Below are 14287 nucleotides of genomic sequence, written 5' to 3'. Positions count from 1 at the left end.
GCCTCTACTGAAAATGGACATATATCCAGCTAGACTAGCCCGGTCAACAAATGTAAAATAAATAAATAAAATAAATAAACAGATAATATTCACAAGCAAACATAAAGAAGTCATTTGTAAGAATGATGTCTATAAGTTTTGACTACTAAGTTGATTTCCGCTAGCGGTGCATTTTTATCTTTCAATATAAGGCCAATCCATTCCACGGCCTCCAAATGGGGAATAGAGGTGTACAAGTCAACTACATCGATAGTCAGAAAATTATTCTCTTGATTGAATTCTAAATCATTTAACTTTTGTAAGAAAGACCAAAAGTCTTTACACACTTGGAATTCAAGTTTCAAGTACTTTTGCAAAATGGAATCAACCAGTTTTGCACAAGGATAAGTTAAAGAGGCTCTACCATCTATAAACGGCCTCATAGGCGGACTAAGCTTATCTTTGTGCACTTTAGGGATGCCAAACATTAACGGTGTTTTAGGATAAGGCATACTAATGTAGTTGTATGTATCAAGGTCAATTTTTGCCTCGATAAACAAGTCATTAAAATATCCCCTAATATGTGAATGAGCTATATTCATCTCATTAAGTGATGACCTAGAGTAAGCATTATTATTCAAAACTGACTTCATTTTGTTGCTGTAATCTATGATGTCAAAAATTACCAGCCCACCACCCTTATCTGGCTTAACTATTCTAACCTGTTAAGAGCTTAAAAGTTTTAAAGCTTGAGTTTGTTCATAACTGGTATTATTTCTTCTTTGTGTACCTAAATTGTTACATGCATGTAATTGTGATGTATGTCTGATATCCAACTCACATACATTCTCAAATAAACTAATTTATATGCTATAGATGAAAATAAAAGGAATAACGCTTTAGCTAAGCATTCCTTTTTAAGTGGTGGTCATAAATTTTACTTTCAGGCTATTGACCAGATCATGCCAGACATTAGAGGGGGGTCCTAGTAGTCTATTATTTGAGGAACATGAATTAGAATGGCAACTAGCTTTGGATGCCTTCTCACTCCCAGGCTTAAATGAAAATTGTAATATTTCCTGTCTACTTAAGTTAAAAAGTTTAAATAGATGAAAAATATTTTAAACTTGGTTTGCTGTTATTTGCTGTTATTGGTACGTTTAAAGAGTTCTGCTTGCAGCTGTTAGACTTCCTTTTACTAGTTTGTTCTTCATTGTTTTGCCTCTATTCAACTGATGGCTAGTAAACTCACAATTCATACTTAACCCTAATCCATCTAAACCTGTTAGCATTCCAGCCAACTTTTATATTAGTGCCAGTAACAACACTAGGATCTTCCTAGAACCCCAAACAAAACTCTTAGGTGTCATAATTGACAACAAAGATCTGATATACACATTTCAAACACAATAAAAAAGTCCATAAGAAAATGGGAACCCTACACAGCAACAAAAAATTCCTAACATACACTACTAGGATAGCTATAGCTAGAACTCACCTCCTCTCAAAACGTCTGTACGCCTCCCCGATTTTTACCAACCTCAAAAAGTCAGAACTAAACAAACTGGAAACATGTTACAACAAAATTTCTAAATTTGCAACAGATTCCACACATACAACTCTCTTGGTTGGAATTACCCCATGTTCTGAACTACAACCAATTAATAATGGCTCACAAGATATTGCATGATCCTGAAAATATACCATCTCTGAAAAATCTACTACAACCCTACTTTAATAATCGTAAAGTTCGTTCAACTAATAAAGATCCTCTCCAGGTTACCAAACCATCCAACACAGCAAGGGACTCTGTTTACTCCAAATGCGTTGCAAAGAACTGTAATGCCCTTCCTCACATTATAAGATCCATAAGCAACCTCAAGCAATTCAAAAAATCTCTTAAAATACATCTATATGAATCTTGGCTTTTCACGAGTAATACTCCAGGTTAGTTTCTTACAAGTCCACAATTAGATTACTTATGATGAGACTTTTAACTCTATTTTCCTTATTACCTGCTTTCTTACTTACACCACTGAAGTATTGTTAACTATGCTGCTATGTTAAGTTGAATCTATTTACTAGGTTACCATGTAATGTTTTTTTTTTAATTCACTTTTGCTAGTGGATTTTTATGTCATATTACTGGCTGATTATTGTTTTTCTTATTGTTATTATTACTGTTTTATTTTATTTTTATTGTTATTCTGTTCCAACTTTATATGCTAAGCATTGACTGGAGCTTTCTTTTACCAGGCCCCTGCTGAAAATGGACTCTGTCCCAGTCGGATCATCATGGTAAACAAATGCAAAATAAATAAAATAAATGTGCATGCCCAAGGGTTAAATATTACAGGCCTTTGTAAATGTGTGCATGTACATAAGCCACTGAAATAGGGAGGGGTGGTCTAATGGTTAAGGTGTTTGCCTTACAAACACAAGGTACAGGGTTCGAGTCTCACAAGGGATAATTGGCTAGGCTTAAAATGGCCCACAAGGGTAGTTAGTACTAATCTATGAACCTATGAACCTATACGAAAAAACTTGGATGGCTTTCTGGAATGTAGCCTCCTCAAAGGAAAAATGAATGAGATAATCGATTGTGGGATAATGGCTAGTACGCAGTGGAAGAGAGGGTAAAAAGAATAACTAAAAATACACTACTATATGCATTAAGTAAACTCACTCATGAAGTGTTTCTCTTGCCAATCTCAGCTGCATAAAACAGAACTTTAGTTCTAACTGCATTACTTCTTTTAAAATTTTAACTACAAATCTGATTAAGTACCTGCAGCTGGTATTCCAGTACTGGTATTTCCTCATCTGATGTGGGCCCAAATTGTCTTCGAGTTGCTGAAAAGCGAATAGCTATTGATATGGCCAACTTAAGATTAACAGATGCCATGGCAGTGATGTTGACCCTGCCAGATGATAATGCACCAAGGGAGGCACCAAACCGCTGGTCAGCATCCTAAAACAAAGAGTAGAAATGAAATCAATGGTTGTGGTACTGTTCTGTACTGGATGGACTGCAGATTCATTTTACATATTAGTCAAGTATTACCCAATGAGTAGTCAAAGTTGACCCTCTAATGTTGGTTAAACAGAGCCTTATTATAACATTGGACAATATTACAGTGAAGCTTATAAATTAAAAAAAAAAAGTTTAACATTAACTTTGGTGAAAAGTGCATGTGGTGCTTACCATAAATGGAGTAACATATTTTCCTTCAGCTGTGACATCTCCTGTTTTGTTTAGCAGATTTTCTCGAGGTATCCGAACATTATAAAACATGGCAAACCTGTTAAAAGTATCATACCAGAGATCCTGAACAAGTGCATAAATATATTTAAAATCAACACTAAGTATGAAAAAGATAACACTGAAATATATATTGATAACTTCCAACTATTTTTAACCAATATTTTCATAATATGTCTAATTTGGTATACTTATTTAAACTGTATTTTTTGTATAATTTTTAAAGATTGTACAATTATTGTTCTTAAAAATGCTTCATAATACTTTGGAGCCTTTCTCCCTGAGTCTTCACTGAAAATGGCATCTACCCAGTCGGACTTTCCTGGCAATCACATGTCAAAAAATAAATTCTTATTTAAGGAGACTCTTCTAATATAAACTGTTATACATTTTTGTTTCTGTTTGTTTTACAGTAACCAACCACTGGCCTCCTTTCTCCCTCTGACTGTTAATGTGGTTAAACAGATAGCCATGAATCATGCTTACCAAAACAATGACAACACATCTTCAATGTAATCTTATAAATATAAGCAATGACATAGGACTATAATATGTCAAGGTTGATTTCAGGGAAAATCTCTGACAAAGCCAATAAAATAAAAGCACCATTCTCAGTGATACTACTACTTTATAGAATATTAATCTGGCAGTTTATCACAAAGGATTAAGACTATGAGCTACTAATGGGCTTCATCTTGAAGTCATGAGTTATCAACTCTGTCTTCATTTGCCTACTACATGACTATGAGCAAATCAGTTAGCCAGACAGAGCTTTGGTTGCCCTTGAAAATTACCTCCTCCTAGTGGATTGGCCAGCTAACAAACACAGAAAATAGATTACATTTTTTTCTCTCAAGAGAAAATGTCATCCAACCCAGAAACATTATATACAAGGACACCATTTTTCAAGTTTGTCGGGAAATCCAAATTTGGAATATGAATAAGTACAAAAATAAAATACTATAAATTTTGCCAGTTTAGGTCTGAAAAAGCACTCAACATAAATTGGATTCCGTCTTAGATTTACTAGTCATAAAAAAGTCAGTTTGCTTTATTCCGTAATCCTTACTTAGGATCTGTGTTAATTTTACTTGGATATAAATTCAATGAAAGTTATAACACAACCAAACTACTAACTAGAAATTAAATGATATTAAATAATTACTGGTATTACTGGAGAAATTTCAGTTCAAGTGAATGGAAATTCATTTTATTAACTGTAAATCAATGTCCCTGACCAGGTGCAGTTAAAATGTTGACAGTTCAGAATGTCAGGTGTGAACTGCACTATCACAGGATCATAGGAGGTTACTAGGCTATTGACCCGGAGGTCATTTCAAGCCTGGCCGTTTCATCCCAATGTAATACCATAAATACTCTAATCAATACCAGGATTGTGTTTATTAATGACTGCCCATGTCCAGGTGGGTTGCAGGCACTATCCCCAGTAAGAATTTACAGTGCCCCATTCACTTGTCCAGGTTCCTTTTGAACAGTGTCATAAAGGTGCTGAGCTTCACATGAACTGGCAGCCTATTCAAAAGATGCGGCAGTCATTGGGAGACAAATCTGTCCTTCCAGCACATCCTATTCAAGTCACAGGCCATATTTAGGTCCCTGGAACGAGTAGTTGAACGCAAATAGTCCAGAATGTATACAGGGTGTGTGTGTTTTTTGGGTGCACTTTTGTGTGTCTGAGCCTGCCTTGTGTTGAGTCTGACTTGTGTAGTGGTTATACTTAAGGGCAGGGTTAGGTTTAGTATTAGGATTAGCACACATTAGTATGGCGGTGTAAGTAGCAAAGGTCACCTGCACCAGCTTACTAATGTGTGCTGAGCCTACCCCTGCCCCTGCCCCCATCCTCTACCTTACCTCAGGAAAACCGTTTTTGTAACACTACCACTACACAGACAAACCATATCCACATCTTATGTTAATACTACTATGATTTAGGTTTGTTTGCTTGTTTTACTTCATTTTATTTTTGTGTAAAGTGATCACAAAGGTGATGTGTTTTTTGTGATTTATTTCCTGTGGGTCAGAGTGTTTCTTTCTGATAATGGCTCCAAGAACAGAGGCAGCACTGAGAAAAAGTTCTATATTTACAGGGATGAGCCGGATTTAAAGGCAGCAAAAGTAAGGGTAAACAAGATATGCTGACTAAAATGCCCTTGAAGAATTAATTCGACCATACGTGTAGCCATGTAACTGTATAATTTTCTTCAGTGCTGTAACACTGAGATAGCAAAATTACAAATTTTAAACAGTTTAACATTAGAAAAGAGACCAGACCTCTTAACTGTCCCGTTGTGAAGAATTTTGCATATTTTCAGGTCTGATTTACCCTGCACATGGCGTACTTATTCTCAAGGTATGTCCCTATTTTTAGACTTGATTTTACTCCTCACACAATTTTCTGAATCTCCCTCATCATATGTTATTGTTGAAATTGTTCACAGAAACCACACTACATTGCCAACTTACTAGTGACACCGATAATTATTTATTTATTTATTTACATTTGTTGACTGTGAGTGTCCGACTGGATGTAGGTCCATTTTCAGCAGAGGCCCGGGGAGAAAAGCTCCACAGTTAAAATAAACAGACAGTAGTTACATTGGATTACATAGCGATTAACAATTTAACATAGCAATTACTTACAACATATTTACAGATGAAGAACATAGTACATCAGTAGACAACTAGAATCGTTATCTGTGAAGTACATAACAGATATTAACAAATGTTACAATGAGAAGTTCCTGCTGTATAATAAGTACTAGGCTTATGAGCATCTGAGCTTGCTATAATCAAGGTAGTCTGTGGAGTGGAAAGAAAGGTAGTGGTTGGATGGGGTGGGTGATATTAGAGTGGGAGTTGCAAGGGCATAGCCAGCATCTTTTTAGGTGCGCTTTTAGTAAAGTTTTGAAGTGAGTGCATGATGGTACAGAGGTAATTGTGGGTGGAAGGGAGTTCCATAATTTGGCTATGGTGCAAGAGAATAGTGCTTCATCAGCAGAGTTAATCTGCAAGTGATTTTTGTTGCTTGATCTTAGTGGTCTGGTGGTGCGATAGGGTTGGAGTAGATTCTGGAGGGATGGGACACATTTAGTGGATGGTTTACTAGTTTATGGGCGAGTGAGAGTTGATACCACTGAAGGAGGTGAGGGAGTTCAAGCCAGCCCAGTTCAGCAAGTGAGAGTGACTACAGTAGGATGCCCCTGTGGCGAATTTGGGGATTTTGTTGTAGCAGGTCTCTAGCTTGTTTAGATCGCATTGCCTTAGGTTGGTATATATTGGAGAGACATAAAGTAGGGTGGAGATAAGGTGGGAATTTGCTACGGAAATCTTTGATGCTTTGGTGAGAAATTGCTTATTTCTGTATAACGCTCCTAGTTTTTTGTGGACTTTTTTTATGGTCATGGATATGTAAATGTCAAATTTTAGTTTATTGTCTATTTCCACTCCTAGCAATTTGGTGTGTTCAGTTGGGCATATAGTGGTGTTGTCTTTTGCTGTGATGTTAAAGTGAGAGTTGTTTTGAGTATGTTTGGTGGGTAAGAAGATGAGTAGTTTAGTTTTGTTTGGGTTGAGTATTAATTGGGCATCCGATAACCAAGTTTCAACAGAGGAAAAGGCTTCCTGTGTGACTTTTTGCAGTTTGGGTAGGGACTGGGCAGAGCAGATGATAGTTGAGTCATCTGCATATTGTACGAGTGTGCCATGTTTGGTGGCAGAGGCTAGATTATTAGTGTAAACAGAGAAGAGTAGGGGTTCAAGGAAGGATCCTTGGGGAACCCCTATGGAGACAGGTAGTTGGGGAGATATGTCATTCTGCCATACAACGGATTGTTGGCGGTCAGACAGGTAACTCTGAAACCAGTTGGTGACTGATTGAGAGAAGGATAGGTTATTGAGGACAGAGATAAGTTGTTTGTGTGGGACCATGTCAAATGCTTTAGACAGGTCTAGGAAAGTAGCAGAGAAGAGATAGCCATTGTTTTTATGCTGAAGGATAGTGTTATTGAAGGAGAGCAAGGCAGTGGTGGTGCTATGGTTTGGTTGGAAATCATGCTGAGTACTGGAGAGGAGGTTGTTAGTAAGGAGGTAGTCTGAGACCTGAGAGTGTATGCATCTCTCTAGTATTTTGGAGACTGGAGAGAGAATAGCTATGGGGCAGTAATTGGTTAATTCTGTGGAGAGTCCGCCTTTGTGGAGGGGAATTATATGTGATACTTTCCACATTGTGGAAACGTAACTTTCTGACAGAGATTGGTTAATCAAGATGGATACTGGGTAGGCCAGAGCATCAGCTGCGATTTGTAGGTATTCACTTGGGAGAATGTCTGCTGCTAATTTGGTGGGTTTAAGTTTAGTTAAGAGTTTTTTTATGTTGGAGGTAGGTACAGGAGTAAAGGAGAAGGCAGTGGGGAGATTACTAGTTAAAGGTGTGGGTTGGAGGGGAGGGGGGTTGTGTTGTTTAGCTAGTGATAGTATGGTTTGGGTGAAGTGTGTGTTGAATGAGGTAGCAATATTTTCTGAGGAGTGAGGGATGTTAGGAGGAGGGGTACTGACTTTACCTGGGTGGAGGATGGAGTTTATGGAGGACCAGAATTGTTTGGGGCTGTGTTGTGAGGAGTCTAGGGCAGTCTGGTAGTATTAGAATTTGTCCTGTTTTATTAGCTTTTTGACTGTTGTGTAGTTCTAGGAATTTCTGTCTAGTTGAGGGGGGTCTGGTTTTGTGCCAGTGCTCCCAGGCTTTATCCTGGTTTTTCATTTCTGACTTAGTGGTTTTCTGTAGCCATGGGGAGGGTTGTGCTTTGGTTCTGGAAAATCTTATGGGGCATGGTAATTAAGGATGCTCAGGAAGGTAGTATTAAAAAATTCAACTGTGTCATCTTGACTGAGGTACTTTAGAGGATGTCAGTTACATTCTTTGAGGGATGAGATGAATGTGAGTGGGTTAAAGTTTAGTTTTTTACGTATTTGATGGTAGATGACAGGTTTAGCTTGGTATAGGTATTTTTTGAGTAGGAATGTTGGGGAGTGATCACTGAGGCTATCTGATAAGCAGCCTGTTATATATGACTGGGGGCTCTTACTGACTAGTATCCAATCCAGGGTAGTGTGCTTGCTGATGTTTTTATTTATCCTGGTTGGTGACTGGACTAGTTGGGTGAAGCCATGAAGGTTTACATGATGAGTTGGATGGTTGCCAGAACAGGACTGCCGGTCAATATTGAAATCACCTAAAATGATAGTTTCTTGGGGGAGATGGTGGGTAGACCAGCTGAAGAGGTTTTCTAGTGGAGGGATGTTTTGGCCAGGTGGGAAGTAGCATCCAATTATGTTGATGGTTTTGTTTTGGTTTATTTTGAAGTTGGTATATATTATTTCTTCAATGCCTATTTGTGGAGCTGATGATTTTAAGATCTGGATGTTTAGATGCTGTTTAAATATTATAGCTACACCGCCTCCTTTCTTGTTTAGCCGGTCTACTTTTAGTATGCTGTAACCTGTAGGGAGTATTTGCTCACTGGTATTGTGAGGTTTTAACCAGGTTTCTGTCAGGATGACTATATCTGGGGAGTACAAGTCTATGGTGGCATGGAGTTCGTGGACTTTGTTGGATATACTTCTAACATTTAGGCTTAGTAGAAGGAAGTCACTTGGCTTTCTATTGGCTGTAATATGGGAGAAGTTGTGGTTTCTAGTCTGATTATGAAGATTGGGGTTGGAGATGGTAGGGCCAGGGTTGGGGTGGATGTCTCCACTTAGGGCTAGTTTTGATATGCATGAGGTTATTAGTTTTCTCAGTTTTTGAATGTGTTTATTTATAAAGGAAACTTTATGATTGTGCTCTGTGGGTAATAGGTATGATGGGAGGGTTACTATGTTAAGTTGTAGGGATGCTTTATGTTTGAGTAATATAGTTGGTAGAATATGTGGGGGGTGCATAGGGATGGTTCTTGAGCTGATGGGAGGGGAGCTGAGTGAGGGTGAGACATAAGTGGTGGTGTGAGTAGTAGTACAGTGGTAGTGGCTGAGTGGGGGAATGATGGAGCTTTGGTAGGATGTAAGATATGCAAGGAGAGTGTATGCAGTGAGCATAGGTAAGGTATGCTTGTACATGTTAGTTGAGGAGGTGTGATAGTAGTGGGAAGATGGAGGAGGTAGTGTTGGGTTAGCTCTGTGATTGGCTATTGGAAAGGTATGAGGGGTTTGTGAGTGCAATAAAGGTGGGACCACTGGGGGCGGGAGGGAATAGGGGGCAGGGTGGGGAGCGAAGTGGGTAGAGACCCTGTTAGTTGCTCTTATGAGGGGGCTGGAAACAATCAGTTAACAGAGTTAACTGATAAATGAACATATGATAGTGACAAGGGTGGTTGTAGTTTTAAAAATGGTGCCTACCACAGGTAATATTTATTAACTTTGGGATTGTCTTAAGGTAATAAACAGGGAAGGGGGAGGGGAGAACAAGGGTGTGAGCAGGCAGTTCTTTGTACTGCTGCTAATGAGGCAAAGCAAAGACAAGTTTCTGTTTAAAATAGGGGGCACACATTGTGCATCTCCCTATTTCAAAAGCAAGAATAAATGACATTGTGTGGTAGAATTTTGCAATACACTTCATTTAAAGTCAACAGATATTTACAATGTATTTCTCTCTGATGAGGTGCTCATATTTTTCCATCATTTTGTCACACTCTGTTTTTCAGTAATTCCTACTGGAAGCAGGAAGAGTTACATGCCATTTAGTATTCACATTTTATGCTAATTAGATGTCCGGAGTTTTAGCTGGATGTATACAAACAGGTCTACTGGGGGGATACCCCATTATACAGTCAGATCCAAGAAGACCTCTCTTTTCAAAACTCCATTTGTTGGGGTCTAGAAGATCCCTGCTTAGAGAATCTGCCAGGGTATTGCTCTGGCTTGGAATACAGGAGATTATGAGGGTCAATCCTATCTCTTGAGCCAGCATGCAAGTTTTTCTGGCAAGGATGCACAGCGGGTAAAACAAAGTTCCCCCTTGTGTATGTACCACATAAATGTGGTGTTGTCTGTCCTATTTCCAGTGTCCCTGGGCTAAAGTTTTGCTGAAAGGCTTTTATGGCCAGGTAGACTGCTAGTAACTCCTTCTGATTTATACTCAACTTTCTTTGCTGTGAGACTCAAAAGCTCTGTACTTTCAGAAGACCTAAGTGGGCTTCCCAAGCTATGTCTGAGCTGCCCATATTAATGGTTTAAAGTGAAATTTGCTCCTGGATTCCTTTGTATGGTGTTCTTCCACCACAGGAGTTCTTTTTTCAGGCATGGAATGAGGGCAGTAAAGTACTGCTATTCCCAAACATTTTTTTAGAAACCATTGAAATTTCCCCATGTGCAACTTTGTGAACAGGATGATGAGAAATCATGATGCAATGTACCCCAGTATCCTCAGGAATTCTCTTGCAGAGATGAGCTGATTTGGATGCAGACATGTTAGTAGTATGGTATATCAATAAACAAGGGGAACCCATTATGTTGAGAAACAATGAGTGTGGCAGTGAACGATATCTTCTGATCACTTTCTAGTAGCAAAGCACATATATGGGGGAAGTCCAGTGTTCTAAGTTGAGCAGATCTGTTCTTCTAACTCACGAGTGGTCTTTCAATTCGACAGTAGAACATATTTTTCATCACTGGGGCAGGCCATGCCATGCATTTTTTTTTGCCTCTCCTCACAACTCCAAGTGCAGGAGATTCTTTGTCCTTATTCCCCTGAAGGGTGAGGAGTAATCAAGGGGTACTCTAATGTATGTTTGGCCCCCTGATCTTCTCTAAGCCTTCCCCCTCATCCTCTAATTCCAAAGTTCCTGTGATATGCATTAGAGAGGAAGATCTTTGTCAAACTCATTGCTTGTTTTGCCTTGGCAAGTGTGATATCCCTTTCTCTGGCCTCATTTAGTTCACTCTCCATGGGTGCTGGATACCAATCCAAACCTTCTCTCTAGCCCATCCTAAATACCTCACCTGGACAATCATGCCCTCAAGTTAACTACTTGGTTTCTTCACTTCTAATGATTGTAGTCAGCACAGGCTGCCTTTCCCAGTAATCCACATTCTTACATCTTCCCATCTGACCATCTATCAGGAAAATTTACAAAAATAATTGGGAGAGATTTTCAGTTTTAGCATCCAAAAGGAATCTGGGTCCTTTTCACCTCTTTTCCCAGCGGTCTTAGACTTTCTAGCATCTGTTTTCCATTTTGGGGTTAGTTATACTATGATTAATATCCAGCTAGTGGCTATTAAAGATTTTCATGTTGGATAAAATCGGGTGACCTTAGCTTCTCTTAGATTATCTAAAGCTTTCCTGAGAGGTGTCCTCCTCCTTAGAACCCCACACCCTTAGGGGACCCTACTCCTCCTTGAAATATGACCATTTTGCTTCAAGCCATAACCTAGCCACCCTTTGAAGCTGCTGCCAGGGTGGGCATCAGTTTTTTGACATAGAAAATTATTTTTCTTGTGGCAATAACTTCATGGAGAGTGTCAGAACTACAGGCCTCGTCACTTTCTTATGATATTTTCCATAAAGATAAGTATCCCTGCTGATCAATCCATCCCTTGTTCCTAATCCATCTTCTGAACAAATGCATCAGTCCATTGGTTTTCTTTCCAATTTTTTCCAATAAAGAAGAATATATGCTTCATTTGCTACCTTTGTTTTAACAAATCCTTCTGGAATACAGATAAACTATTTGTCTCCTTTTCTAAAGCTAAGATAGGGTAAGGAGTATCAAAGGTATCCTTAGCTAGATGGTTATCTAACTATATTTGTCATGTTTATAATGAAAAAGCTTTAATCCTGCAGAGACCCAGTTAAAGCTCATTCAGCTAGGTCTGTCTGATCTTCCTCAGCCTTCTTTTCCAGGGCCTCGACTGATGATATTTATGCAGCTGCTATTAGGTCCAATTTTCACACATTTATTTGTCACTATAAGTAGGATTTGCTGTCCAGGACTAGGACAGCTTTTGGTTCAGTCATCCTCTAGAATATCCTTCCATGTGACCACCCCAAGGGCTAAGTAGCTGGGGAATGTGACCCACCCATTGAGGAACAAATGGAAGAGACAACATCAAGTGGGAAAGTTATGTACTTAACATAACAACAGATCTGTGTTGTCTGCCTCTGTCCTTTCTTAACTCCCCATCCTCCTTCTCTCTTCCATTCTGTGGAAAATAATTCCCTTGTTGGGGATTATGGGTTAAGGGAGGAGCCTATGCTATGGCTCTTAAAGTCCAGAGTGGCCAAAGCTGGATCTGAGGTCAAATCCAAAGACCCACAGATTGAGGAAAGACAGAAGCAGACAGCACATATCTATTGTTATGGTAAGTACATAACTTTTCTTTTTCACATCTGGGAGAGGTGACAGAGACAGGACAAGAACAGATAGTAACTGTGTAAGTGGGAACACAGGTCTTAATGTGCTTTTGGTGTGACTGAAACTAACTTTAGGATATTGTGGGTACAGCTGCCCAGTTGAGGCAACTATCCCTCTAGGGAGGGGTTAATTGTTCTTTTGGAAAGTGTGTACAGCTCTATTCACTGTGTGTTAAAAAGGCTCATGGGTTTTTGTATAATCAGTCAACAGGGAAGTCTCCAAGAACAGGCAGTATTCTTGTTGTACTTTGGGGGTTAGGAAAGAAGAAATTGATAACATTCTGAAAGGTTGTGTTTAACAATCTTTTAAAATGAGAGGGGGCTGTACAGTCATCTAGGAAGAAAGGTATGATAAAAATAATTGGTCAATGTGCCCAAACTCACACTGGTAAACTCAAAAGACAGGCACAGCAGATCAGCAAGAGATGTTTATTTTCATTCCACGAACAAACCTCACAGAACAGAAACAAAAACAATAACGCTGCTACAGTTCTCAGCGCTCTCATGAAAAACTTTTACAGTGTGTTGAATATCTCAGTCATACATCTGACTTTCTAAAATTCATGATGAAACACTCTACAAAAACCATAGACTTTCTGGATGTGACCATTAGTATTATAGACGATGGAAAGGCAACCACAGAAATTCATAGAAAGGAATGCTATAAGAACACATGTCTACATAGAAAAAGTATGCATCCACAGCATATATTTGATAACTTTGTAAAAAGACAAGGGATGCAGTTGTCTAGATTATGTGCACAACAATGTAATTTTGAGGAAGAAATGCTACTTTTAGAAGAAAGCTTTACTGAGCGAGGTTACCATGTAGACAAGGTCAACAAAGTATTAAATCATGTAAGGGACAATAGAACCACAAAAGGAAGACCATATTTCTCCCGAATGATGGGGGGGACAGACAGCATGACTCCCAAGAAAATAGTAAAAGCAGTACAGCAAGACAGAGAATGCCGGTAAAATATGCTAGTAACATATAGACAACCACGAATATTTTTAAAAATACATTGGCCTATTCTAGCAGCAGACCCAGAAATCAGGGAAGTTGTGGGTACTCAGCCATCTTTTACCTTTAAGAATATGACAAACATAAAAAGGATTCTCTGCTATCCAAATACTTTAAAGAAAAAACCTAGTAAAGAGGTAAAAATATGTAACAGTTGCAATTTTTGCAAATGTATTGATGTATCTAATCATTTTTTTCACCCGGACCTAAAGAGGACATTTTGGTTTCATGCTGACGGGACCTGTGACACAGAACATTTGGTATATCTAGCTTACTGTGTGACCTGCATGGCCTACTACGTAGGGAAAAACAGACAAGAAGTTCAAGTTTAGAATTAGAGAGCATTTGTATGATATACAGAAACAGCTTCCAACCAATGCTCTAGCTAGACATGTCATGAATACCTCAGCACAACACACTTTTAAGTTTCATATGATGGAGAACACTAAGATTACTAAAAAAGTTAGGAGACATTAGAAACAGGACTGAAGTCAATGAGAATAGATGGATACTAAGATTAAGAGCAGATGTGGGCAGTGGACTTAATGACAGGGTCCCTATGAGGCTCATGTTACAAGCTAGACCACTTAGAAAAT

At 38.7% G+C, this 14287-nt stretch overlaps 1 protein-coding gene across 1 annotated transcript in view; it reads right to left on the bottom strand.

Moving 5' to 3' along the window:
- The window catches only part of ACOX3 (acyl-CoA oxidase 3, pristanoyl), a 1839061-nt gene that overhangs the window by 958519 nt on the left and 866255 nt on the right, over nucleotides 1-14287 (bottom strand). The window contains exons 8-9 of the mRNA XM_044062802.1: nucleotides 3185-3281; nucleotides 2768-2950 (exon numbers count right to left, since the gene is read on the bottom strand). Coding sequence (XP_043918737.1) covers nucleotides 2768-2950; nucleotides 3185-3281 — 280 coding nt within the window. The remainder of the gene's footprint in view (nucleotides 1-2767; nucleotides 2951-3184; nucleotides 3282-14287) is intronic.

This window comes from Protopterus annectens, chromosome 2.part1, assembly GCF_019279795.1.
Source record: "Protopterus annectens isolate FY-2018-M chromosome 2.part1, PAN1.0, whole genome shotgun sequence".
NCBI lineage: Eukaryota > Metazoa > Chordata > Ceratodontiformes > Protopteridae > Protopterus > Protopterus annectens.
The sequence above is the reverse complement of the archived record's forward strand: the minus strand, read 5'-3'. Positions and strand labels throughout refer to the sequence as shown.